Source organism: Mustela lutreola, chromosome 10, assembly GCF_030435805.1.
Source record: "Mustela lutreola isolate mMusLut2 chromosome 10, mMusLut2.pri, whole genome shotgun sequence".
In the NCBI taxonomy this organism is placed as follows: Eukaryota; Metazoa; Chordata; class Mammalia; order Carnivora; family Mustelidae; genus Mustela; species Mustela lutreola.
The window spans coordinates 8975367-9000602 of NC_081299.1; the positions used below are offsets into that span (position 1 = coordinate 8975367).

Consider the following 25236-nt stretch of genomic DNA (forward strand, 5'->3'; position numbering starts at 1 on the left):
AACTACTTGCGTCCTTGGTTCTTGTCCCCCCCACATTGGAATCCACCCCCAGGAAAAGGCTTAAAAGGTGCAAACCCGCACAGCTGCTAAAATATCCGTTGACCTCCAATTACCAATGGCAGAAAACCCCCGCACAGCCTATATACCCGTTAGGAAAGGAATTTGCCAGAACGATGGGAAAGACGCAGGCAGAGAGAGACTAAAGCCATGGAAATGATCTTGAAATTGAGAATTCTGAAGGGCATGCACAGAAAACACCTACCAGGGTGTTGAGTAAAAATCGAGACAGAAACAGAAGGAAAAAGCCTGAGCACGTACAAATTTCGTGTGGGCCGAGCCAAGTCCCGAGGACCGTTCACAGGCAGGAAAAGGGTATTTGCTGGACGACTGGTAAGTGCCCGATTTTTTTTTTTTTTTTCATTCTCTTCTTTCTTGACACAACATCTTTTTAATGATGCTAAAGAAATACTTCAAAACAATGAGCCCATGGGCAGGCCTTGGGCTCCGGGAAGCCCCTGGCCCAGGAGCTGTGGGAAACACAGGAAGCAGAAAGGTCAGTGCGCCCCAGGGAAATCCCACTGCTGGACAGGCCGGCACGCAGGAGAACCTGTTTCTGGGGGAGCAGGATGCCGAAGGCCACGACGCCCCATTCTTTTTTTTTTTTTTTTAAAGATTTTATTTATTTATTTGACAGAGAGAGATCACAGTAGGCAGAGAGGCAGGCAGAGAGAGAGAGGGAAGCAGGCTCCCTACGGAGCAGAGAGCCCGATGCGGGACTCGATCTCAGGACCCTGAGATCATGACCTGAGCCGAAGGCAGCAGCTTAACCCACTGAGCCACCCAGACACCCACGACGCCCCATTCTTAAAGTATCCAGCTCTCTTTGAAGGATTCCCTCGTTTTCTTCCTCCTTCCTTCCTGCCCTCACTCCTTCGACACATCTGCCCCGGGTCACCTGCCCCCTGACAGACGCGGCTGTCCTTGGGCGGTCAGGGAAGGCAGCCCTCACGCCGTGACATTGAGGATGACCCCTGAATGCCTCTTAGCGTATTTTAATTTTTTTTAAAGGATTTTATTTATTCATCTGACAGACACAAGTAGGCAGAGAGGCAGGCAGAGAGAGAGAGGAGGAAGCAGGCTCCGCGCTGAGCAGAGAGCCCGATGCAGGGCTCGATCCCAGGACCCTGAGATCATGACCTGAGCTGAAGACAGAGTCTTAACCCACTGAGCCACCCAGGCGCCCCAACAGTATTTTAATTTTTACGAATAGTGAGTGTGTATTATTTTTATAACCAGCTGATTTCATGTCAGGAAGTGCAAGAAAGGTGATGCCTTACGGAAGCCCAGGAAGATCCCCTGACACCAGGGTCTGCTTGCAGGAGAGCCCCCTCTCGTCCTCCCCACGCCCCGGCCCAAGTGCTCTGCCTCCGCTGGCGCCGCTCTGGAATGACACGGTGAGGTCGGCAGGGCCCATCCCCCACAGCGTCTGTCCACCGCTGCCGGGCTCCTGAGCCCCAGAAGCCCCAGGTGGGAGGGAATGATTCCACCGGTGCCACAGAGCCCCCTCTTGGGAAAGCAACCCAGGGGGACCAGGGGCTCCACATTATTTGGCCGGAAACCAGATAAACACTCGCTGAATGGGAAGGGTGGTTCTGGCCCCGATGGAGGAGCAGCAGCTTCTCGGAGGCCTTGGTCCAGGAGACGATGTTGGCCTTGATAGAGCCTTAGGGCTCCTCGGGCCCGCCCTGGCTACAGACAGCTCAGCTCGGGCCTTTCTGCCAGCAGGGCCCAAAGCAAGCCGGTTCTCATCTCCCCCTCGGGGTTAGGGCCACTTTCTGTGCAGAGGGGAACACCAGGGCTCACGCCCTCCCGCTGGGGTTCCAGTCACCCTCCACCCTCTCCCCGGGGGGCGGCCGACGTCCAGGCAGCTCTCCTCTTCCTCCGGCCCCCGGAAAGTCAACCTTGAGTTCCCACCTTGCAGGACCTCCACCGAGGCTCGGGAGGCCGCGGTCAGGGGCGTAGGTCCATCCAGACCGCGCACCTCCATCCACAGGGCTGATCACTGCCTAGCGCTCCGCGGTTCCAGGTGTCCCCGTCACTTGCTGCCTTGAGCAGACAACAAAAGGATAGGCTACAAAAAGGGCCAAGGGCAAATCTTAAGGTCGTGGCCTTGGTCCTGCCTCTGCCGCTGCCCATCAGCCCTGCGCTCCGGGCCGGCTCCGCCCTCCGCCTCACCCCGCACCTCTCCCTCTATGGGGGCATCTCCTTTTGATTGTGACCTCAGCTCCCAGGGCACGTGCTGCAGGAGGCCTTCGCTGACCACCCCTGCCGCCCACCGCAACTTGCCCTTGGGGCTGGTCCGTGTCCTGGTCTGTCTGTCCATCCACCTGCTGGCATCCTGTCTGCTCAGCTCTCACTCCCAGCCCAGCTCATTCTGGGTCCCCGGGCCCAGGCCCAGCGCCCGGCTCGCAGCGGGCCCTCCTCTGCCCATGCCCGGGAAGTGAGCGAACACCTGGCAATGGCTTCCCCTCCCCTGCCGGTCTCCCGGCCCCGTGTACCTGCCCGTTAGAGTCGTGCATGTCTTCTCAGCACCGTCTACGCATCCAGCTGGATGGGAGAACAGGACAGTGGGAGGGGACAGCCAGGTGATCGTCCCCAGGACCTCCTCCAGCTCTTCTGCCAACTCCCTTCCCGGTGGTGCTCCCTGGTGTGTCTGCCCAACACCGGCGGCCTCCCTGGCACACATTTCATAGTCTGATGACCCGTGAGGTTTCTGTCCTTGAGACCTGGCACAGAGGAGGCTCTGGTACCTGAAGGCCATGTCTACTTGTGGCACCAAGCCTGGGGCCATGGCCTTTGCTTGGGGGATCCCCTCAAGCCCACTTCGCCATCGGGAGGTCCTCTTGCCTCCGAAGGTGGAGCTGGTCCCATCAGGTGTGGCTTGGGCCAGACGCAGGCCAAGAGAAGGAGGTCTAGGGTACGGGGTCCCGCTGGAGATCCTGCCCTAAACCTCTAGCGCCAGTTTCAGGAAAGACAACTCTGGCCCCACCGTAGTCATCTCCGGCCCCGTCGAGGGCAGGGGCTGGGTGAGCCAGAATCGTCTTGGGGGGAGGCAGTTGGGCAAGGGGAGGGAAGGGCAGGGATGCTCCAGTTCAAACTTCGGGCTGGGCAGGCTGGGTCAGATCCCCAAGTTTCTAAATGAGATGAGAGAGCTCCTCCCCGGGCCCACGGCCTGGGCGCCTGAGGGCTCCGTCGGCACCCTCTCAGCTCAGGTGGTAGCGGTGGTGGCTGGGGGGGAAGAGGCAGGTGACAACCCCCCCGAGAGGTGACAGCCACGGGGCGGGAGCTGCTGCCACCCGAGTGGGCGTGGAGCAGGTTAGCTGGGTGAAAAGTTCACCGAGAGGGGAGCTGTCTGTTTCCCTCGCTTAATTTATCCACTATTTGGCTAACCTTGCTCTGAACCCAGGCCCCGAGACCCCTTCCTCTCTCCCCCGCCTCCCCACTGGGCTCCGGAGCCCCGCCACCAGGCCTCCCGCCCTGTGCCGAGAGGCGGGGGACACGCTGGCCTGGAAGAGGCCTCGGCCCGCGGGCCGCCCTCGGGGAGAGGCTGGCTGCCCGGCCAGGCAGTTACACGTGACCTGAACCTTCCCATCCTTAGTAACCAAAACCAAGCCCGGGTGCTGTCGAGGTCCGGGCTCCCAAACGCCAGACGGGGGGGACCGGGGACCGAGTGCGCGCTCCGAAGGCGCCCCCCCAGCCCACCCAGCTCCAGCACGCAACCGCCGCTCCAGAGACAGTGACCTTTCCTTCAGGGCCCATCTGTCACCCCGGCCTGCGGCAGGAGCCGGGGGCGTGGACCAGCTGGTCGTGGAGAAGAGGCCGGCCTCCTTCCCTGGCCCTGGGGTGGCCCGGGCCTGGCCTCCGGTCGGTCTTGGCCTCTCTGGGGGCTGGTGGCCCCGACCCACCCCCCACGCCCATCTGAGGCTCCTTTAGTCCCAACATGTGCAGGGAGATGGTGGGGGGTCGGCGGGGGGACGGATGCGGGGACGGGAGAAGACAGCCACAGCAGCAACAGCCGCCCCTGGCCTTTGACACGTGCGATCTCCGGCACCCGTTTGGTGGCCGGGTCCTGGCTGGCAGAGGGGAATGGACTGCGGCGAGCGGCCACCCGAGCCCTCCCAGGCCTCGGTGACCAACTAGGCCAGCGCTCGGAGCCAGCGCTGCTCCCTCTGCAGTTCTCACCTTTCATTCATTAAACCTCTCCAGAATGATGAACGGGCTGCGTGCAGCAGCCGCCGTGACAACAGAAGATGCATAAGGCATGACTTGTCCCCCCCCCCCCCGCCCCCCCGCCGTCTCAGGCGCCCTCCATCCGCTCGCTCTGTGTGTACACATGTGCGCAGACGGGGGTGGGGGGGTGCGTGAGTGTGCCCGCGGGCACTCCGGGCAGCCGGGGACGCCCTCGTGTGTGCAATCACGCGACCCTACGACCCCTGTCCCTTGGCGGCTGTTGTCTAACAGGGCAGCCCCTAGGCCCCCCAATGCCTCCTCCACCAGTGAACTCACCTACCACCCCTTCCTGCTAGGGCCACCCCGTCTCTCGGGATTACCCACAATCCGTTCCCTGCGTGCAGAAAGACCTCTCTAAAAGGCAAGCCTGATCACGTCCCTGCCCTTGGGAGAGGGGCCCGGATCCTTACCAGGGCCGAGCACACCCTCTCTGGTCTGGCCTCCCTGCTTCCGCGGAGCTCAGCGGAGCTCAGAGGGCACACCGCTGGCGTCCCCCACCACACAACCCCCCCCCCCCCAACCCGGCGGGCTCCTCCCACCTTCTTTCCCTGCCTCAGACACGCCTCGAGCTGGGCCTCCCCTCTGGGCTCCTCCGGAGGGAGCAGGCCTGGCCTCAGCGTATGTGTCCCTTCTCTGGACGGCCACCCCCACCGTCATCGATCGGGCACATCTACGTCCTGGTCACGCGAGCCAGGCCCCAAGCGAGCGCCCATTCTCACATTTCCTGAGTCCCTGCCTTCCAGAATCCCTGTCCCCTGGCCTTCAGAGGCCACGTCTGGCCCTAAAAGTTCCTCTGGCTCCGGCCTCCCAAACGCCGAGTGCCCTCCGCCCGCCTCTGGGGAGGGGTGGGGCATGGAGGGCGGACGGAGTGGGGCGGTGGCGAGGCCCAGGAGATTTCCCTGTCCCCCTCAGGGCAGCCCCACGAACGACTGCCAGCGAGGACTGGTCAGGTGCCAAGCATGCCAGGGCCAGCGAACCACCGGGGGGCCTGCTGACTGCCAGTCAGGAAGGGCCAGGGGACGACAGGGGGCCGCCAACCGCCTGTCACCGCACTGGCCAAATGTCAGTCTGGAGAGGCCAGAGTCCCACTCTGGGAACTCCGGACAGCCCATCAGGCACAGCCCCAGGGCAAGTCCGCCCGTGGTCATTCTGCCGATCGCTGCTTTCGCTACCCAGCATCCGTTCCCCTTTCTTCTGTCCAGGGCACCCCACCTGGACTTCGGGGGACCCAGCCCGTTCCAACTCTCAGTCTGCACCTTTCCATGGGCTTGATTCCCTTCCAGGCTGCGAGCACAGACCAACCACATGGCTCAGGTCTGGCCAATCAGAGCACTGTATTCCTCTGGCTCCTGTGATCGGGTCACAGTGGACACGTGCCTCAAATCAAGCCAATCGTAACCAATCAGAACTAACTCTGATTGACTTGGAAAATCCAGTCTCGTTTTCTTCTGTTTCCCTTGAACCAGGGAGGGTGCGAGGCTGAAGCGAAACAGGCACCTAGCCCTCACTGGAACAAGATGTCTGAGAGTGAACCCAGCCCAGAGAATGTGGACTGAAGGACAGAGAAAGAGAAACTGGGTCCTGAACCAGTCTTGGAAACATTGCTAAAACTCCTGGATCCAGCCGTACCTGAAATCACTTACCACTGGGCTTTCCAGTTATGTAAACTGATAAATCCCCCCTTTTGCTTCCGCAAGAGTCCTTGTGGATGTCACGCAGGGAGTCGGCCCGTGTCCCATGCAGGGCCCTCTGCTGGGCAAGGTACCCGCTCTTGTCTGAAGCTCTGGGTGGCTCCCAGGGAACTCCTGACTGAAAGCCAGAGGTGTAGGGGTTGCTTGTGAGCTTTCCCCACTCCTGGCTGCTGAGGCGTGCAATCCTGACTCCCCCAGTCAGATCCTCCCTCAGGCCTGGACTCAAATAAGTGATGGAGAAGTGGGTGGCGGGCATTCTCTTCGATGGTGGCCAGAGCGAGTCATGTACAGATGAGGAGACAGGCTCTGGCCAGGCACACAGAGCCAGGATTCAGATGTGGCTGGCTCCAGCGTCCAGCCTCCTCCCCCGTGCGCACCCCGGTTCCTGGCTAGGTCAGCTCCCCAGGCCCTCAGCTGGCCCTCAGCCAGCGGGGACTCCGAGAAGATGTGGGCTACACCAGACCCCTCTGCCTGCCCCCCCCCCCACAAGAAGCGCACTGCCACGGGCCGTCCATCCTAGCATTTGGGGGACATTTTGCTCTCTTGTCAACACGCCAGGGCTACCCACTGCTCGCCCCCTGCGGGGCCCTGCACATGGTCCCCGGTGTGACCTCCCCAAGCAGGATCTCGTTACATCGCAGCCAGCAAAGGAACAAACACAGCTTGTGTCTTCCTCCAAGTGCTTATTTCCTTTGTCTTGTGAACACTGAAAAATGAAAGGAATGATAAGGGTTTGGGGGCGGGGAAGAAGCCCGGAAAATTCTGCAGTGTTGGCGGAACTCGCCAGGAGGGCGGCGTGAGGGAGTTTTCAAACCGAGTCCAAAGACAGAGAAACTCAAGTGTGCTGCTGCGGGGGAGGCCTGAGGGGCCCGAAGCCTTCTGGGCTCCCGGCTCCCGCCTGGGGGTCGGGGTGCATCCTGGGGCGGGCACTTCCCGTCCGCCCACTTCTGGAGCAACCTCTCCTCGGCCTGGCCGCCGAGCCTCCCTGGGCCTCCACCTCCCGGCCAGCAGGTGCCCTGGGGGACTCCGGGGGAATGGCTTGGTTGTCACAACGAGGAGGGTAAACTGAGTGGAGACCGGGGATGCTGGCAAACATCCTGCAGGGCCCAGGACGGTCCCCACGGAGAGCTGTTCCCACCTAAACATGCAAACGTCCCTAGAGCCTCGGTGAGACGCTGGCGTGGGGCCCTGAACATTGCATGGTAAATGTTGGTTTTATGACTTGGGCCCATCTGGAGTATAAGGCGAGGTGGGCGGGGGCGGGGCGTGCCGCGGCTGCGGCCTCTGACCGAGGCTCCACCGGGGGCCCCGCGGCACCACACATTCCACCGGGGGGTGGGGGTGGGGGGCAAAGGAACGTGGACTTGCCCCGCGGCTCATGGGGTGTCCGCTCCCAGGGCTGGGGGGTGGGAGCCAGACCGACCCAAGGAGCAAGGAGCCAGTAACGGCCGGCCCGGAGCACCCTAGCGGGGTGCGGAGCAGGTGAACCGCCAGTGGTAGACACACACACACGGGGGGGGGGGGTCATTCAGCCGTGCAAAGGCCCTGTTACCCTGGGCCCCAGGCAGGGCAGGCCCTGAACACATTTGCTGAGGGAAAGAAGCCAGACGCCGGAGAGCACATCCCATGCGAACGTTCCCGAAGATGTCTGCGGCGGTGGCACGGCCCAATGACTTACCAAGCGCCCCCACTTTGCACCCCCGGAGCGCGAGGGCCGCGCACAGAGCAGGAATCGTGGCGGGACCCCACCTCCTGTCCCATGAGACAGGCGCTGAAGAAAGGAAGGGAGAGGCTGAGGTGGGGCGGCCCAGGCCGCGGGGGTCAGGTGCGAGCCTCCTGGAGGCCCCATCCCGGCCGGGCTGGTGCGCGCTGGGGAGGGGGCTCTGCAGGTGCGACCGGGTGACCTTAGCGACCTGGCGTCCAGGCTTCTGGGCCCTGCAGAGTTCCAGCTGCTTCCACCCACGGCAGGGGGTGACCCCCTGGGTCGCACAGCTGTGCGCTGGCCAGCAGGGCTGCCCTGTCCTGGGTTCCCTAGGCAGTGAGATTGGGGTGGTGGCCCTTTCTCCGAGGCCTGCTGTCCACCTGAGGGGACCCACGCGCCGAGAGCAGCTCGCCAGCAGGACCATGGCCACCACGCCCCTCCCTGCGATGCCTTCCCTGGGGAACATCTGTGCTTATTTTCTTCCCCAGCCACAGAGAAACTTGGCCACAAATGACCTGCCCTGAGCCAACCATGGTGGGAGGGGCTAGAGAAATGTCCTCCCCCCCCGCCCCCCGCCACAGCCCCATGTGCTGGAAGACAGCAGCCCACCCTCCAACCCCCACGAAGCACCTCCCCGGGGGACCTCTTTGCTCTGCCCTCCCCAAAGGCCTCCTCCAGCCCTGCACCTGCTGCCTGTGTTGGGGCCTCCTGAGCTAAGCTTCCCTCTACCCCAGCCTCGAGGGAACTACCCCAGCCTCGAGGACAGAATGTCCTCGAGGACGTTTCTGTCACAGGGTTGGCCAGGCCAGGCCAAGATGGTGACGCCAGGGGCCCTGAGGGGCCCTTGGGGCCTGGCTGGGAGCTGTGGGAGCCACCAGCATCACACATGCCCTGGAGTTTCCAGAGCCTTTGCACTGGGCACTCACCCCCTGCCCAGGAGGCCCGAGGGCAGGAATGTCCCATCCTTCCTCGGGGACAGAGGGGTGACCTCACCCACGGGAGACGACGGAACAGCCAGTGGAAATCCAGAGTCCAGAGTCCTCTGGGGGCCTCCTGCCTCTTGGGGAGCCTCCGGGCCATGATGGGCTGAGAGAAGCAGGGTGCTCAGGGGTCTGCTGGGTTTCTGGAAGCTGAGGGCCTGGGTGGGGTTGGGGGGGGAGCGTGAGAGGTGAGAAGCGACACCAGGCCCAGGGTCCGCGCCACAGCTCGCAGCCCACAGCTTCTGAAGAGAAGAGTGCTGACAAGTGTTGGTGAACCGGACCCCAGGATGAGAGCCCTACGGAAGGGGAACGGAGAGGCCGGGGTGCCCACCGGCGCTTCCAAGCCTTCCTGCTGCGCCAAGGGACGGTCGTCACCCCCTGCTTTGCCTGAAGTGAGGGATGTTTCTGCATCGACGTTCTCTTCACAAACACAGACCTCTGAGCTCTTATGAATGAGCCCCCCTTCACAAGGCCCTTCCTGAAAATGCGGGAAGCCCCCTCTGAGGGAGACTTCCCGAAGCACTGTGGTGGGAAGGAGAGCCCCCACGGCGGCGCTTCCCTGACCCCCGCCCGGTCCGCGCCCCGGCTGCTGCTGTCTCCCCTCTGTGCTGCTCAGCACTCAGACAGCAGGGCTCACCTATTCAGGACATGGCTCCTTTTTTGGTCCCCTATCAGACTGGGACAGCCCCGGGCACGTGGGCTGTCTGTCCCCTCAGAGGGGCTCTGGGGGAGACACGGGACAGGGCCGAGCCCTGTCTTCCCCCGGGTCCCTCCTGATCATCGGTTTGGCCCAAAAAGAAGAGTCTCCACTTCTTAAAGTGTTCTGGCCCCGGGAGAGGGGCTGGGGCCACAGAATTCAGCCCTTGGCCGCTTGCCAGGCCAGATAGGCTGGTCCCTGGAAGCCTGCCAGGATGGGCTCGGGTCTGGCGCCTCCCTGGGCTTGGTGCCCACCTCGGATCTGGTTCTTTTTTGGAGGAGCCCCTGGCATGGCAACTGGGTCATTTCCCAGGGCCCACGCCTTCTCTGCAGGGTCAGCATGCCCTGTCCTGCCCCTCGGGGGGTGAGGAAGCCAGAGTTCAGGGTTTGTCACTCTGTTTCCCTTGGCTAAGCTCGGGGACAGAATTAGCTCTCGTCCCTCACTCTCAAGGCTTTCCAAGCACCCATACCATCCCGGGGAGGGACCAGGCCAGGGCCTCCTGGGAATCTGCCCAAGGCTTTTTCCCTGGTTCCTCTGGGAAGAGATCCAGAGAAAGACTGAAAGTGTCCCAGCGGAGAGGGAGGGGAAGGGGTCGGACCAAGCCCTGCCTGCCTGTCAGGAGAAACCCCTGGGGCTCTGGAAAGATGGGATGTTCCACTGCAGCCAAGGCAGTTCCATTCTCAGTGGGTGCTGGGGAGGGCTGGCCGGCCCTTGTCTCTCCCAGAGTCCACTCAGACCCCTGGGGGGGCTCACTGTATTCCTGGCCTGCAGGCCGAATGCAGAATTTCATGGAAACCTTAGGAGTCAAATCCTCTCCAAACGGTTGGCCTGGAGCCAGCTGGAAACACAGAAATCTTCGTGCCGCTAAAGGATGATCAGAAAATTCAGGGCTCGGCAGACAGGATCTCCCCTTCTTCTTCCTCATCTACCCCTGCCCATGAAGACGTGCCGCCACCTGCAACCCACCTCCTGCGAGAGCCGGTGACAGGCTCCTGGGACAGGAGGGGCAGGTCCAGCCGCTGGACCCCACACCATGTCGTCCAGACACTCCACAATGGGGTGACTGATACATGCGATGTCCCCCTGGCCTGCCTTCACCAGGCAGGCCAGGGGGACACCTTAGAAGCTTTCTTCCCACCCACCCCCTCACTTTGGGGACACATCTCAAGAACCAAAATGCAGGTGACGAGTCACATGCCACAGTGAGGTTCGAACTCTGCCTCTGGTGTCTGTCACAAGCCCTTGGAGCCTGGGCAAGCCATTTCCTTGCTCTGAGCCTCTTTGCTCACCTACCAGACCATCTTTCTAGCAGCACCCCACACACCGGTCCGTGCTTCTCTGGGGCTCTGCTCAGAACCTGGTGTGTGTACAGCAAGGCCACCACACCCCAGGGCGGCATCTGTCTGCTTCCCTCCATCCTCTGTGGACACGTTCTCAGGGACAACAGCCGTGGTGTGGGGCCGATTGCATTATAGTTCAGAACGATGGGCCAGGATTCCACGGAGAGTGGATGTCCAGTGGCAGCCACGGCAGGCTTGACCACATGACCTGCTCTGACCAATGAAATGGGAGCCAAAGTGACGTGCTTTGTTTCCAGGCAGAAACCTTCAGGGGCGTCTACCTCTGCCCCTAGTCACCGGCCCAGATGGAGGCTCCTTGCTCAGCCAGGTCCCCAGCATGAAGAGAACACAGAGCTGAGTTGCCGCCACTCTTGGCCGACAGGTGGCAATTCTAAGACAAGCCTCCATTGTCAGAAGTCACGGAGACCTGGGGTCACGCCCTGGCTGACATACCTTGCGGCTGTTGGAAGGGGTTCCCAGGGGCTGCTGCCAGGTGCAGTGGGTAATTTAACAGTTAAAATGTGACGCCCTTGGCTTGGCGGCCACTTGGCAGGTACTCCATAACCAGTGGACACAATCGTGACTTGGCATTTCTGCATGGTCCCGACTGGCGATCGTCTGGACCTTGAGATCAATCTTCCGCTAATGTGAGTTTTGTGGGAGGGCTGCCGTATGCAGAGCCCGGGGAAGCTCCTACCTTGAACTCTGGGCCTGTGACCTTCTCCTTTACCCCTGGGGAGCTGCTGCCCCTCCCCCTCCCCCACCTGGTCAACCACCTGGAAGAGCCATATGGCCAGAAGCCCCTGTCCCCCCTGCCCAAGGTCACGTTGACAAGCTTGCTGCAGCCGGGGAGAAACACACACCAGAGGAACCCCGGGCATCTCTCCCCACGTCTCCTTGGCCGTGATCCTCCCTGGTGACCGAGCCCGGGTCCACTGTGCCACTCCAGACTTCCTCCTTCCTTTCTATTTCCCTTCTAGCTCCTGCCGTCAAATCTGGCTCAAGGGGCTGCTTAGCAGGGGGACCGCTGATGCTGGTGGTCTTCAGAGTTTGGGCTCCTCAGCGACATGGCCTCTCGGTACCCAGTCATGGCCGGTAGACTGACCCGCTGCTCAGTGGTGCTCACTAAGGACTGGTTCTGTTCTCCTGAGCTGGTCGCTTTGCGGCTGGTGGTGCTAGGGGCAGGGGCGGAGGGCAGCTCCCCGAAGACAAGTTCATTCAGGCCGTGGGTGATGAGGCCAAGTGCCCCCAACCCATGGCTGTTGGAGGGGCCTGGCAGAGGCGGCAAAGGAGCCACACACCCCAGGCGCGGGACCCAGTCTCTCTCACCATCTCTGCCCTCTTCTTGCCAGCTCTACTCCTGGCAGCTGGGGGCCCTAAGCAGACCGACCGTTTCTTAAAGGTTGGGGTTTTGTGGTGGGGATTGGGCTCCTCCCCACTGCCAAGGACTGGGGGTCAGGGATTTCAACAAGGGAGCTCAAAAAACCATCTCTTTATTTTTCATTCCTGCCATTCAAATGTGCCATTTGCACAAGCTGAGGATGGGTGGATTTCAGAAGAAAGAGAGTATCTGGGTACAGACCCTCCTGGAAACAGTCTATGCACACTGCTAAGGCTGGTTAGAAGCAATTTAATAATAAATTCTACAGAATTAGAAATGTATGAAAGTGTCAAGGTAGCTACTGGCTGGTTTCTCGCCTCCCCATGGGGGTCAGAGTTACGCCCATCAGTCCTGTGCAAAGGTCCTGGGGCTGGCCAGGGGGAGGGCACCGGGATTCTTCCTGGGGCCCGGAGCAGTCCTGCTCACCCAGCAGAAGTGCGCCAAGGGACAGGCTTGTGGGTGTGTGCCCAGTACCGTGGCCCCCTCAGGTTCCGTGGCTTGCAAGCATGTCTCTGCGTCTGGTCTTTATGTCCGCCCTTTGAAAGTGTTCATGCAGGTGTAGGTTCCTGAGAATTTGTAGATCTCCTCCAGTGCAGCCTGTGGGAGTATGCTGGGGGAGGAGGGAGGGAGACGGAAGATGGTTAATGGGGACACCAGCAGCCAGTTCACCAATGGCCACAGAGAACCACACAGTAGAGCAGTGGCTTTGATACCCGCCCCCCTGACCACCCGCCCCCCCACCCTCCCTGAAGGAAGGGCTTTTGAGTGAGTGGATAAACAGTGTTTCCAAAGTAAAGGTGGGTGGTAGAAACAAATTTTCAAGACCACGTTCTTAGCATTTGGGGGCTAGTTGTTGTCTGATCGATTAGTTATCTGACCAATTAACTCCACGTTCCACTTACTCAACAAATATTTGCTGTGTGGGATGGAAGGGTTAGGCCCTGCTGTTCTCTCCATCCAGGGAAACTTCCAGATTCACCCCCAGGCCTCTCCTTGGGCTCCCACAGCCCCTGTGCTTCCCCAGTGGCCCCTGCCATGCCCTTGCTGTTGGCTTGTCAGGCCCACACCCGCCTTGGAAGGAGAGACCTCATCTCTGACCCAAGCCCCACAGGCAGGGCTTGGCATAGAGAGCCCCTCAGTCCATTTGTTCAATCGAAGGGCCCTGGCCTGCTCTCAGTGCAGGACAGGAAGGGCTCACTTCTACCCAGAGCAATCTAGAAGACTCCCTGGGGTGCGCATGGCGCTAGAGTTGAGCTTGTAAAGATTTTTCTTGGGGATGGTGAAAAGCGGGTGTTGTACAAAGGCTGAGGAAGGGGATGGCCTCTGCTTCCTGTGGAAAAGTAGTGGGGGATAGAAGAGGGAATTTAGGCTAGGAGGTTTTGGAGGAAAACACTGACATGTTCTAGACAAACCAGCTTTTTTCTAGAATGTTCAGAAAGGCCTGAGAAGCCCCCTGCAGTGGAGGGTGGCAGTCTCGACTCGCCTAGGGTCACACAGCAAGGAGCATCTCAGAGCAACAGTCATGACGACTAAGGGACGCAAAGAAGTGGTCCAAATGTCCCCAGGTGCCCCCTGCCCCTGCCCCTACTCGGTGTCTCTAAAAGAGCTTTGAGTTTGGACGGACTGATGGGTCCCCTTAGTGAGGAGGTCCCTGTGCCTGTAGTTAGAGCAATTTCTCAGCAGTCGACACACAGACAGAGGGAACCTGTTTCCTGGGCCTTGATATCTGACGAAGGCACTTAGGTCCTTCATTTCCTGAAAAGGCCTCTCAGGTCAGAGGGGTTCCATCAGCGGGGGCAGGGGGCAAGACGAGGCCCAGAGGAGATAGAAGTCCACAGCCACGGGGCTCCAGCATCCAAGCTCTCCCTGAAGCACCAGGTTTTGCTGAGTACCTGGAATGGCCCCTTCAGGGCAGGGTGTGCTGCTCAGAGTCTAGAAAGTTCTAGGAAATGTGATACTGCGCCGATTCTGAAGGAGGGTGATCTCCTCTTTAAAGCCGACCTCCTGGTACATCCCATCTGACCAGCCCTGGAGCACTTCCGGGAATCCCAAACATTGAGATCCGTTTCCCCCCACTAGATTGAACTTCCTGAACACTGGGGCCAACAAGTACTAGTCTCCAGAACAGTGGTTCTCAAAGGGTGGCCCAGGAACCCTTGGGGGACACCTGAAACCGCTTCAGAGGTCAAACTGTTTTTGTCATAAGACTCAGACAGTTTTGCCTCTGCACTCCTCGCTCCCACATGCAGCTGAGTTTTCTGGAGGCGACATGCCACGTGACATCGTAACCGAGTAAAATCAGAAGCAGATCTAGGCGTCCAGTTGTCTCCAATTAAGTCAGGCAATAAAGAACTTTGCAAAAATGCAAAACAATGCCATTCTTCCTGCTACTTTTTCTTTTTGGTGGAAAATACCCTTTTTATAAATATATCATATTTCTGTGAACCAGGGATGGACATGGATTGATTACTGCTGTTTATACATGAGCAAATATTTTAAACATAAACAAATACATAAATCTTGTAAAACTTTTTCCGTTTTAATGTCTCCTACGGTAACTAAGAATAGAGACAACTCCATTAAAAATAAAGGGGGGGGGAGCTTTGGTTTCCCCTAATTTTTGACATTGTAAAGGAGTCCCGAGACCCACAAGTTTCAAAATGATGGCTCCATCCTAAGTGTAGGAAACCGGCACGCAGGCCGCCTGTGCTCACTTTCGTGCCCACAGCAGACATGACTAATCGATTACAGAGTCCTTTCTCCTGCCTGCCGTCTCCTCCCCACCAGGCTTCCCTGGCAGAAGGGGAATGGCCAGCAGGAGCCCGTCTCCAAATCTCCACTCCCCATCCCCCATCCCCGACCCCCAGCACTTACCTTTTCAAGATGATGAGGGCGTGCATGGTCCACGGAAGGAGGAGGAGGGCCTGATTCAGCTGCACGGCTTCCACCGTCCTCCGGGCCACCGTCTCAGGCTTCAGCGGCGGGAAGAGGTTGGGGAACCTGGCGCGGGAAGAAACACAGGGGATGCTGCTAGAGAAACCCATGCTTCTGCTGACCTCCTCCGTGGCTAACAAATCTGGCCCATCCCTCTGGCGTCTGCTGTTTGGAAGACCTAAGTCCCCTTTGGAAGGCTCTGCTTTCCCCCACCTGCTGTCCCCAGTAGCGCAGGGAGCGCCCCCCCCCCCCCCCCCCGCCTTTTCCTTGCTCCCCAGTGAGCCTGCCCTTGAGAATGGAGATCTTGTAGGCCATCCCCTGGGACCCATTCTCCAAAATGCTTCCCAGGGATCCTTTAAAGTGTCACTCCAGGGCGCCCGGGTGGCTCAGTTGGTAAGTGGCTGCCCTCAGCTCAGGTCATGATCCCGGGGTCCTGGGATCGAGCCCCGGATCAGGGTCTCTGCTTCTCCCTCTCCCTCTGCTGCTCCCCCTGCTTGTGTGTGCGCGCGCTCTCTCTCTCTCTCTCTGTCAAATAAATAAATAAAATCTTAAAAATAAAATAAAATGTCGCTCTGATCCTGTGTCTGCCTGGCCCAGCCCTTCCCAGGGGCTCCCAGGGCCCTCCACGGCCCTGCTTCATGTGGGCCCCGCTCACCCGCCGCCTGACCCCTCTTCCGGGTCACTCTGCTCTGCTCTACCTTGGCCAACCTTTCTGTTCTTGCCACTTAAGCTCTCTGTCGGCAGCCTCATCCGAGAGAGTTCTTAGCCCATCCACTCGGGGTGGCCTCTGCGCTCCTCCCTCTGCTAATTCTCTGGACTGGCCACCTTGGGAAAGGCCTCGCCTGTCTGTCTCCTCGTTCATGGCCTGTCTCCCCCCTCCGACTGTGAGTTCCACCAGGGCAGACGTCTGGTCGGTCTTGCTCTCTGTGTTCTCCCCTCTGTGCAGAGACTGGTCCACAGTGGTGCTCAATCCGTGCTCGCGGCACAGAAGGACACAGAACAATCCGCTGTTCCCCAATGTGTCCTGCCCATCCTGTCGGAGGCAGGGGTCTGCGGGATGGCCGCTCTCTGCCCGGCTCGCTGCTCCCCTCGCTGATTCACGGGCTCACTGACTCGGCCTTCGAGACGCGGACAGAGCGCTTTCCAAGGGGTTGGTAAATGAACGGCTGAACGCGCCAATGCCGGGAGCTTTCTCACGTCTGTTCGGAGGCCTGTGATCTGAGCCCCACATGGCGATGGTACCTCTACCTGCCAGACCCGTGCGAAACGAAACAGGAGTCATTTGCTCCAATTTATAGAGAAGGAAGCTGAGGCTTTGGGGAGATTAGGGGAGGCCCCAAGGACCCAAGCCAGGCCAGCAGGAGCCCCAGGACAAAAGTCTGTTCTCGCCCCTGTGGGCCTGTAGGCCCAGGGCTGACTGTGATCACCCCGTAAGGGCTTGCCGGCTGTTCGGGCCCCAGAAGCACTTAGGGCTTAGGTAAGTCACTCAGAGCTGACGTTACCTTGAGCAAAGGCAACTCTTGGGACCCAAGCATGGGCGGGGTGGGTCTCAGAGAACCCGTGGACGACCCTCACACCCATTCCCCACCAGGGGCTTCCTTTGCTTTCCCAAGGTGCAGCCAAGATGCTCCCAGCCCTGCTGCGGGTCACGGAGGCCAGATCCCTACAGACAGTGCACGGTCTGGTTTTCCAGCCCCGACCTGGGCCGGTTCTGCTCACTACTTGGAGGAAGGGAAGGCGGGGCGCATGGGCCAAGCTCATTAAGTTCAGGGGGACCCTTCCTAGTAAGGCCCCTGCAGAAGAACCTGACGGATGCCAGCACGGCCGCTGGAGGGTACTTCTCCTTTCCCCGCTATGGGTGAGATGGGTCCCCAAGGCTTTGCCAGAAAGCCCATCAGCTGTTTCATGGTTGGGGAGGAAGCCAGTGATTTTCTTCTTTTGTTTTTTTCCTTTGAGAAGCGGGAGGTGGTTAGACAGCAATCATCCTTTTCTGACTCTTCCTCCAGCTCCTTGGGGCTCAGCCACACCCCCGCAGGTGCCTAACCTTCACCTGGAGCTTACTACTTGTCGGGCAGGCTAGTGGAGTCCCATCTCGGGGCTCATCTAACCTGTGAAGCAGGGGCTACATTACCCGTCCCTTCTTAGAGATGAAACCAAGGCACAGAAAAGCTAAAGTGACTTATCCAGGTCCCACGGAGCTGGCCCGAGGCTGTGTGGGTCCACACTTGGAACCACTGCAGAAACATGGCTTGGGGAAACTTGCACGTCCTTAACGTGCTGGAGAGGAGACTGCCAGGAGGTGAGACAGACACCCTGCCAGAGGCCTGCTGATAGCCACCTACTTCTGCATCCTGGAGCCCAGCCGAAACCCCAATTGCCCCTGTTGCTCTTCCATCCAATATGCATTTACAGAGCACCTCCTGTATACCCAAAAGAAAAGAAGCCAAACTGAGATGTGATAGGGGAGGGGGAGCCAACATGGGACATTAACTGTCCTTTATCGAACCTCCTCTACATACAGAATCCACGGTGCTTTGCATGTCCAGCAGGGGGAAATTTGGGGGGCGCACAAAAGGGGTGATCAGGGAGGAAGATTAGTCACATACGGCTTCTCAGAGATGCTCGCTGATGGCAAGGACAGGAGAGCAGCAGTTCGTTACTGGGGGTCTGTGGGCCAGGCTTTGCACCAGAACCTTCTGTGTGTCGCTTCGACCCCTCCTCAGGAGCCCCTCAGGGAGGTATGATGTCCACTCTTACAGACCAGCGGAGTACGGCTCAGGGAGTCGGCAAAGCTGGTTCGAGGTTTTGCAAATCCAGAGACCCGGGGATGTCGCCAAACGACTCTTAGTACTAACAGCTCGGGGAGACGGGGGGGGGGGGGGGACCCTACATGGCTTGTGCTCTGCGAAAGGCCCTCCGCTGGCTGACTCGTTCAATTCCCACGAGGACCCTCCACGTCATCCTCGTTTGGGGAAGAAGCTGGTGTGCCAGATTCGGAAGGGAAGTTTGTAACTGATGCCGCGTTGCAAAAAGCGAGGAACGCAGCTGTTGGGTAATTCCGCATTTTCATTTCTCCACGACCTTATGCGGCTTCACAAACCTTCGTCATCGTAGCACCAATTATTGGGCTCTTACTGTCTACATACGTGGTGTTGCACGGCAGGTCCAGTTTTATCCCTGTCACAGAACCTAGGTGCGGACCTCCTCACCCCCCTTCCTCCCTTCCTCTCTCTCTCTCTCTCCTTCCTTCCTTCCTTTTTTTTTGGAGAGCGAGTGAGAAAGCCGGGTGGGGAGGAAGGGGCAGAGTGAGAGGGAGAATGTGTGGAGCCCAATATGGGGCTCGATCTCATGACCCTGTGATCCTGACCGGAGCCCCAATCCAGAGTGGGACGCTTCACCGAATGAGCCACCCCAGATGCCCCTCTCATCAGCCCGTTTTATAGAGGAGCAGTGGAGGCCGCAGTGGGCGCTAACTGGACCCAGGGTGGCAGGGGACATCACAGGTAGAGGTGAGCTGGCTCGGAAGCATGAGCTCTAAAGCCATGGTTCCCAGTCCCTTTGATCGGCTTCGGTATTTCTTTAAATTGAGCTGTATTTTGCATATAATAAAAAAGCATACATCTCTAGTGTATAGCTTGACTCGTTTTCATCTACACAACCACCGCTCAGATCGGGAAGAGAGAACATTCTTAAAAGCCTAGAAAGCTCCCTTGGGTCTCCTCCCATGCTATGTCCCCAGCCCACGAGGGACGGCCACTGCTCTGATTTCCATGCCCGTGGCCGGCCTCTAGAGCTTCATATGGAGTGGTCACACAGCAGGCCCTCTCCTGCCTCTGGCTTCTTGACCCACTTAAGACTTTTGGGATTCATCCTCGCTGTTCCTGGACGGACCCTCCATTCTCTCTGCTGTAGGCCGTGCCCGGGGTGGTGGGGGGGAGGCGAGTCCCCCGCTCACTGACCTCACCCTCATGCCCTGGAACATCTCGGTGCTGGTGTGGAAGGGCAGCACGGTGGTGGCACTGACCCCTGGACAGTCCAGCAGCCCCAGGGTCAGGCTCTCCATGAAGGCGAAGGCCGAGGCTTTGGACGTGCAGTAGTCAATGGCCCCGGGGATGGCGGAGAGCGCCAGCACGGAGTTGAGACACACGATGTGGCCGTTCTGCAGCTCCAGCATCCGCGGCAAGAAGGCCTTCGTGGTCTGAGGGCGGGCGGGAGGTCAGTGTGGGGCCGCCGCCTCCAGCAGCCCCTCTACACCAGGCCAGTACAGGCACCCGTGTCCCCCGGATGAGGAGCTCCCCTAGGACGGGGAGGGGAGGCGGCCGGGGCCTGCCTGCGACAGGGCCTTGACCTCCACTTTCTCCGACATCCACAAGCCCCAGCCCCAGGGAGCCTCTCCCCACGCCCAAACGGCAGCGCGGAGGGAAGGAATGAGTCACTCCCACCCGGGGGCTGGCTGTGGCCCGGGATGGCCCTTACCCAGAACTGGCCCAGGGTGTTGATGTGCTGGGACTTGAGAAGGGCGTCATCGTCACTGTCCATGAGGCTCTTCCCGTGCACCACGGCAGCATTGTTTACCAGGATGGTGATGTCGCCCACCTGTGGGCAGGGGGAGCCGTCGCGGGGCCTTTAGGGCAGAGGGACCTGCCCCCTCCCCACTCACCGTGCACCCCCGGACAGCCACATCGTCTCTCCAGGCATCAACCTGGACTCCTGAGACGGGGCTGCCTGCCATCCCAGGTCGATCCGAGGGTCCGAAAGACTTTATGGCACAGAGTAGGTTTATGACAAGTGAGGTTATTGTTACATGGAAGCAGTTAACGTTAGCCGTGTGCCAGATACCCAGTGGGGTGGGCTTTGCTCCCTGGGAGCTCCCTGAGAGCTCATTCAGTGCAAACAGGTTGCTGGAGTCAGGACAAGGATTTTCCCAGAGGACAATGGGATGTTTGGCCCCAGACTCTGGGACAGAAACTCACAAGGTCTGAACTTCCAAAGGGGACAACAGGTGTTATGCAATCAACCCACACCCCTAATCCCCGCCCTGAGCAACACACACGCGTGCACACACAGCGTGGAGAGTCCCCGGGAGAGTCCCCAAAGATGCCCCGGAAACAGCCAGCCTGCCGTTAGCAACACTCTCTCCCAGGCCAGATTGATCTCTTTGGCTGGCCTTCTCCTGGGTCCAGCTGAGCTGAGGACGGGCCCTCCAGGCTACTCACCTTCTCCCGGACAGCTTTGGCCGTCTGGTACACCTCCTCCCGGTTGCCCACGTCACAGATGAAATAGTGGCACTCGGTGCCCATCTGCCGGATCTCCTCCGTCGTCTCCTTCAGGCATTTCTCAGTCCGGCCCCAGAGAACAATCTGGAAGGAGAGGATGACAGCCCTGAGTCAGTGGTCATTGAGTAAGCCATTGTGATTCAGTTGTTGGCATCAGAAGTTCAGCAATGTGCCCGAGGAATTGGCAAGTGAAGTAACCAGGCTCCCGGACTGCATCCAAAGAGGGTTTGCAAAGCGCATCGACAATAGGCTTTCCCAAAGGGATAGAGCCTATTCTGGAACGAACGAGTACTTTCTGAGCCCACTTAGGACCGATCGCTTGAGTGTTATTTACAAGTCCTTCTTAGATGCTGCTTTCCACGGGACACCCCCTGCCAGCTCCATCACAGAAGCCACAGCAGAACTCCTCTATGGTGTTCCGGAACGCTCCCAAGAACAAGCTGGTCTTCTCTCCCCTTAGAGCCAGAGCCAGGTTTATGAGCACAAGCTGCCAGAATGGACTGGAAGGTCCTGGCCGCAAGGCCCATGGAGGCGAAGTGGAGCTCTCCACGGTCCCTCTGGGAAGGAGGGCACGGAGAGAGGCGCCAGGGTCCCACTGAGCAGGAGATGTGGCCGTTCCCCTCCCCCACCCCCACTCTGGTCATGAACGTGGGACCCGCTATACCAGGAGAAGACCCTGGCGGGGCCGATGAATAGATTCCTAATGGGGTGGGGCAAATTTATGAATGGCGGCCATAAAAGGCGCAGAAAAGAAGGCCGGCTAATTCTCAACCTTGACCTAAGCAAGAACAACCCACCTACCTCCCCATGACAGGACATGTTGTGGGTCCAGAGAGGCCCCTGTTGGTAAAAGGGCCTGGAGAGGGGGAACTAAGAATCCCGGGCGCAGAGGGACAGAATGGGGCCGGACGGCATCAGAAAAAGGAAGAAGGGCACGTGGGAGGCTCAGTCGGTTAAGCATCCGGCTCTTGATTTTGGCTCAGGTCACGATCTTGGGGCTGAGAGATGGAGCTTGCAGCCAGCATGGGGTCTCTCTCTCTCCCCCTCTCCCCCTCCTCTCTCTCTCTCTCTCTGTCTGAAATAAATAAATACAATCTCAAAAAAAAAATAATAATAGGCAGAGATGAGGTTTTCTTCGGGATTAGTCTAATGGGTTTCTATTTTTGTTTCTTCTTCTTTTCTAAAATTACCAACAAAATTCCTCCTCAAGGGGTGCCTGGGGTGGCTGTCGGTTAAGTGTCCGCCTTCAGCTCAGGTCATGATCCCAGGGTTCTGGGATTGAGCCCCATGTCATTGGGCAACCTGCTCAACGGGGAGCCTGCTTCTCTCTCTCCATCTCCCTCTGTCCCTCCCCCACCTATGCTCTCTCTCTCTCTCAAATAAGTAAAATCTTAAAAAAAAGAAAGGAAGAAAGAAAGAAATTAAAAAAAGAAGAAATTCCTCCTTGAGAAATAAAACTCAGCATGGAACCCAGTGTGTGAAACGAGCGAAAGGAAGAAATCACACGTCCAGCTGCACATTTTCTTCCTCTAGAAACAACTAATGAGAAGGGAGAAGCTGCGTTGGGCGGGCCAACATTTTCGAGTGGGAGTTACAGAGGGGGGTCCCCATACACCAGCCTGGAATCCAGATTTCTCCAGTCTGCTTTGTGACCCAGGAGGGACAAAAGTCACACAGGCAAGTAGTTGGAGGTGGGAACGGTTTATCAATCTTAAAATCTCAGAACTTTTACTCAAGCAAAAGGGTGTAGCTGACGGGATGAGAGCTGGGGGATCTCCCAGTGGGTTTGCTCTCTTTATTAGTGCTTTTAAGGCTTTTGCAATATTTTAAAAAAGAGAATAAAAGTTTGTTTGTTTTTTTTTCCACCTCCGGAAACATCCCTGGGAAAGCCTGGTTTGAAGACCCCACCTAGTCGAAGCACTTTACTTCTTGTAATTGAAGTCTTCAAACACAGGAAGGGTTTTAGAAGGAAGGATTCCATCCGTGGCTCTCCGTGACCACAAAAGCCCATCAAGGGCCAACCGTCTGCAATTAGACAGGCTCCAAGGAATACTTTCTCGTCTGTTGAACTAAAAACAGACTAAGAATGTGCCCCTGCAGGAGAGGCAGGGAGAGTCACTTCGGGAAGAAGATGACAAACATCTGTTTTAGGAAGGCAGCTGGGTGTGAGCACCCTCCACGGCACCAGACCTCACCCTTGCCTTGAGGTCATTGTCACCCAGTTTCCTTCCATCCTTCCTGTTACCCCACCGGCCTGTCTGGCTATCCATCCACCTATCCATCTGTCCATCCATCCATCCGTCCATCTGTCCGTCCGTCCATCTATCCATCTATCCGTCCATCCATCCATCCATCCGTCCGTCCGTCCATCCATCCATCTATCCGTCCATCCATCCGTCCGTCCGTCCATCTGTCCAACCACCTATCCATCCATCCATCCATCCGTCCGTCCATCCATCCATCCATCTATCCGTCCGTCCGTCCATCCATCCATCTATCAGTCTGTCCGTCCGTCCGTCCATCCATCTGTCGTCCATCCATCCATCCATCCATCCATCCATCTATCCGTCCGTCCGTCCATCCATCCATCCTTCCATCCATCCATCCATCCATCTATCCGTCCATCCATCCATCCATCCGTCTGTCCGTCCGTCCGTCCATCCATCCGTCCGTCCATCCATCCATCCTTCCATCCATCCATCCATCCATCCATCTATCCGTCCATCCATCCATCCATCCATCTATCCGTCCGTCCGTCCGTCCATCCATCCATCCTTCCATCCATCCATCCATCTATCCGTCCATCCATCCATCCATCCATCTATCAGTCTGTCCGTCCATCCGTCCATCCATCCGTCGTCCATCCATCCATCCATCCATCCATCCGTCCATCTGTCCAACCACCTATCCATCCATCCATCCATCCGTCCGTCCATCCATCCATCCATCTATCCGTCCGTCCGTCCATCCATCCGTCCATCCATCCGTCGTCCATCCATCTATCCGTCCATCCATCCATCCATCCATCCATCTGTCCGTCCGTCCGTCCATCCGTCCATCCATCCATCCATCCATCCATCCATCTATCCGTCTGTCCATCCATCCATCCATCCATCCATCCATCTATCCGTCTGTCCATCCATCCATCCATCCATCCATCCATCCGTCTGTCCATCCATCCATCCATCCATCCGTCTGTCCATCCATCCATCCATCCTTCCATCCATCCATCTTCCTCTCCTTTCTCCCTTCTACGCACTCTCTCCCGTCATCCAACCACCCTTCCACTGAATTTCTGAATATGTCAGCCAGAGGGGATCCTTGGCCTCCTCTTTCCTGCTCTCGTCCCTGCCCAGCAGTATCCCGCCTCCAGCTCCTATGGGGAATAGGACCACGGAGCGGGCTCAGTTCCCTGGCGCCCAGCAGAAGGCAATGCCTCTGGGGACTCTGAGAATTCCAGGACAAGTGGAGACAGAAGGGAAGCTTAAAACTGGGGGTGGGTGTTATCAAGTGTAGGGGTTCTGGGAGCATGAGGGATCGCCTCGGAGGGTCCGGAGCAGTGGCACAGAAAGGGCGCCCTTCATTCTGGGGACCTTAGGTTGCTTCTCATCACAAGCAGGTGTGCATGGGGCTCCCGCAGAAGGAGCACTAAGGGCCCAGGGGTTCCTGGCCGGATTAACCAACTCTTCCTGACCCCCCAGTTCTCAGATTGGGCAAGGAGAGGAGAGTCTAAATCCCCCTACCCCTGGTCTGCCCAGAAAACCAGCAGCCAGAAGCCAAGGAGGCCAGGACTGTCTACATGGCTGTGCCCCTGCAGAGGGAAAGGGGCTGGAGTAAGGGGAGGGGGGTGAAGTGAAAGCTGGGTCCCCTCGTCTTCCATGGGCAGGGCATACGCCCCGGCAGGACCCTCAGGTTTGACCATTTCCTTTTTGGGGTCTGCTGAGGATGCCGCCGGGGGGCTGGCTTCCTTGGGCTCTGTGCTCGGACCCCCACCTCTCCCCGGGCACTAGGACAGGCTTGCTCTCTGCCTGCCTCGCTGCAAGGCCACGGGCCCCCTGCGGGCCTCAAGTCTGGCTTGTTCATTTTCATATTCCGGCACCCGGGAGCACACGTGCTGTTTGCTGTTTGCTGAAGGAATGTTCTGGGCCACAGGTGGGATGGGCTGAGAGGAGGTTTAAGGCTGAGACCCTCCCATCGTCCTTGGCTGAGCCATTCAGGGTCCCAGAACCTCCAGCACAGAGTGTGCTTGGACCAAGATTCAGTGAGATCCGGATTTCCCCAGAGCCTCAAAACCGTCCCGGGGCTGAGCTGTGGGGTAGAGTCACGTGCGAGGCTCAGCCCTGGAAGGGGGCAAGGAGTCTGTCTCAGAGGAGAACGAGGGTCAGGCCCAGGCGTGCGAGCCTCGCTGGGTGGCCGGGGCTGCTCGTCTGGGGGTGGGAGGTCGGGGAGACAGCTGAGGGGAGGCAGAGTTGGAGCTGCTCCTGTCACTGTCCCCTCCTGGTCGCTCCTCCTCCAGTCCCCTGCCCAGACCCCTCGGAGGCCCCAGAGGCACGGAGCGGCCAACCCAGCAGGCCCGCCCGTGCGGTCCATGCCCGGAGTCACCTGGGGGTGACCCAGGGCAGTTGGCAGGACAGGAGTCCCACCCAGCACCAGAACGAGAGAGAGAGGACGGGCAGGCAGGTGGCAGGGGGGTCTGAGAGGAGCGTGGGGCGAGCAGCCCGAGGAGGGGGCAGGTGTGTCAAGTTAGGGCTCAGGATGGCTTGACATGTGCGGGCTCCCTGCCCCTCTGGGGGGAACGGCTGCTCGTGTCCTTCGGGCTGTGTGGCTGGCCTGTGTCCGGAGGGAAGGGGAGCAAGACCTCCAGCCTCCCAGGGGCGGCGGGTCCACATTGCCCGCCTCAGGGAGCCAGGGTTCCAGTGAGGGAAGACAGTGACCAGCGAGAAAA

The 25236-nt window shown here is 58.9% G+C and overlaps 1 protein-coding gene across 1 annotated transcript in view; it reads right to left on the reverse strand.

The window, feature by feature from the left end:
• Positions 1 to 12177: 12177 nt before the first annotated feature.
• The window catches only part of DHRS3 (dehydrogenase/reductase 3), a 37316-nt gene continuing 24257 nt past the window's right edge, over positions 12178 to 25236 (reverse strand). The window contains exons 2-6 of the mRNA XM_059135286.1: positions 20232 to 20375; positions 19492 to 19611; positions 18975 to 19213; positions 14956 to 15081; positions 12178 to 12691 (exon numbers count right to left, since the gene is read on the reverse strand). Of these exons, the coding sequence (XP_058991269.1) occupies positions 12607 to 12691; positions 14956 to 15081; positions 18975 to 19213; positions 19492 to 19611; positions 20232 to 20375 (714 nt within the window). The 3' untranslated portion in view covers positions 12178 to 12606. The remainder of the gene's footprint in view (positions 12692 to 14955; positions 15082 to 18974; positions 19214 to 19491; positions 19612 to 20231; positions 20376 to 25236) is intronic.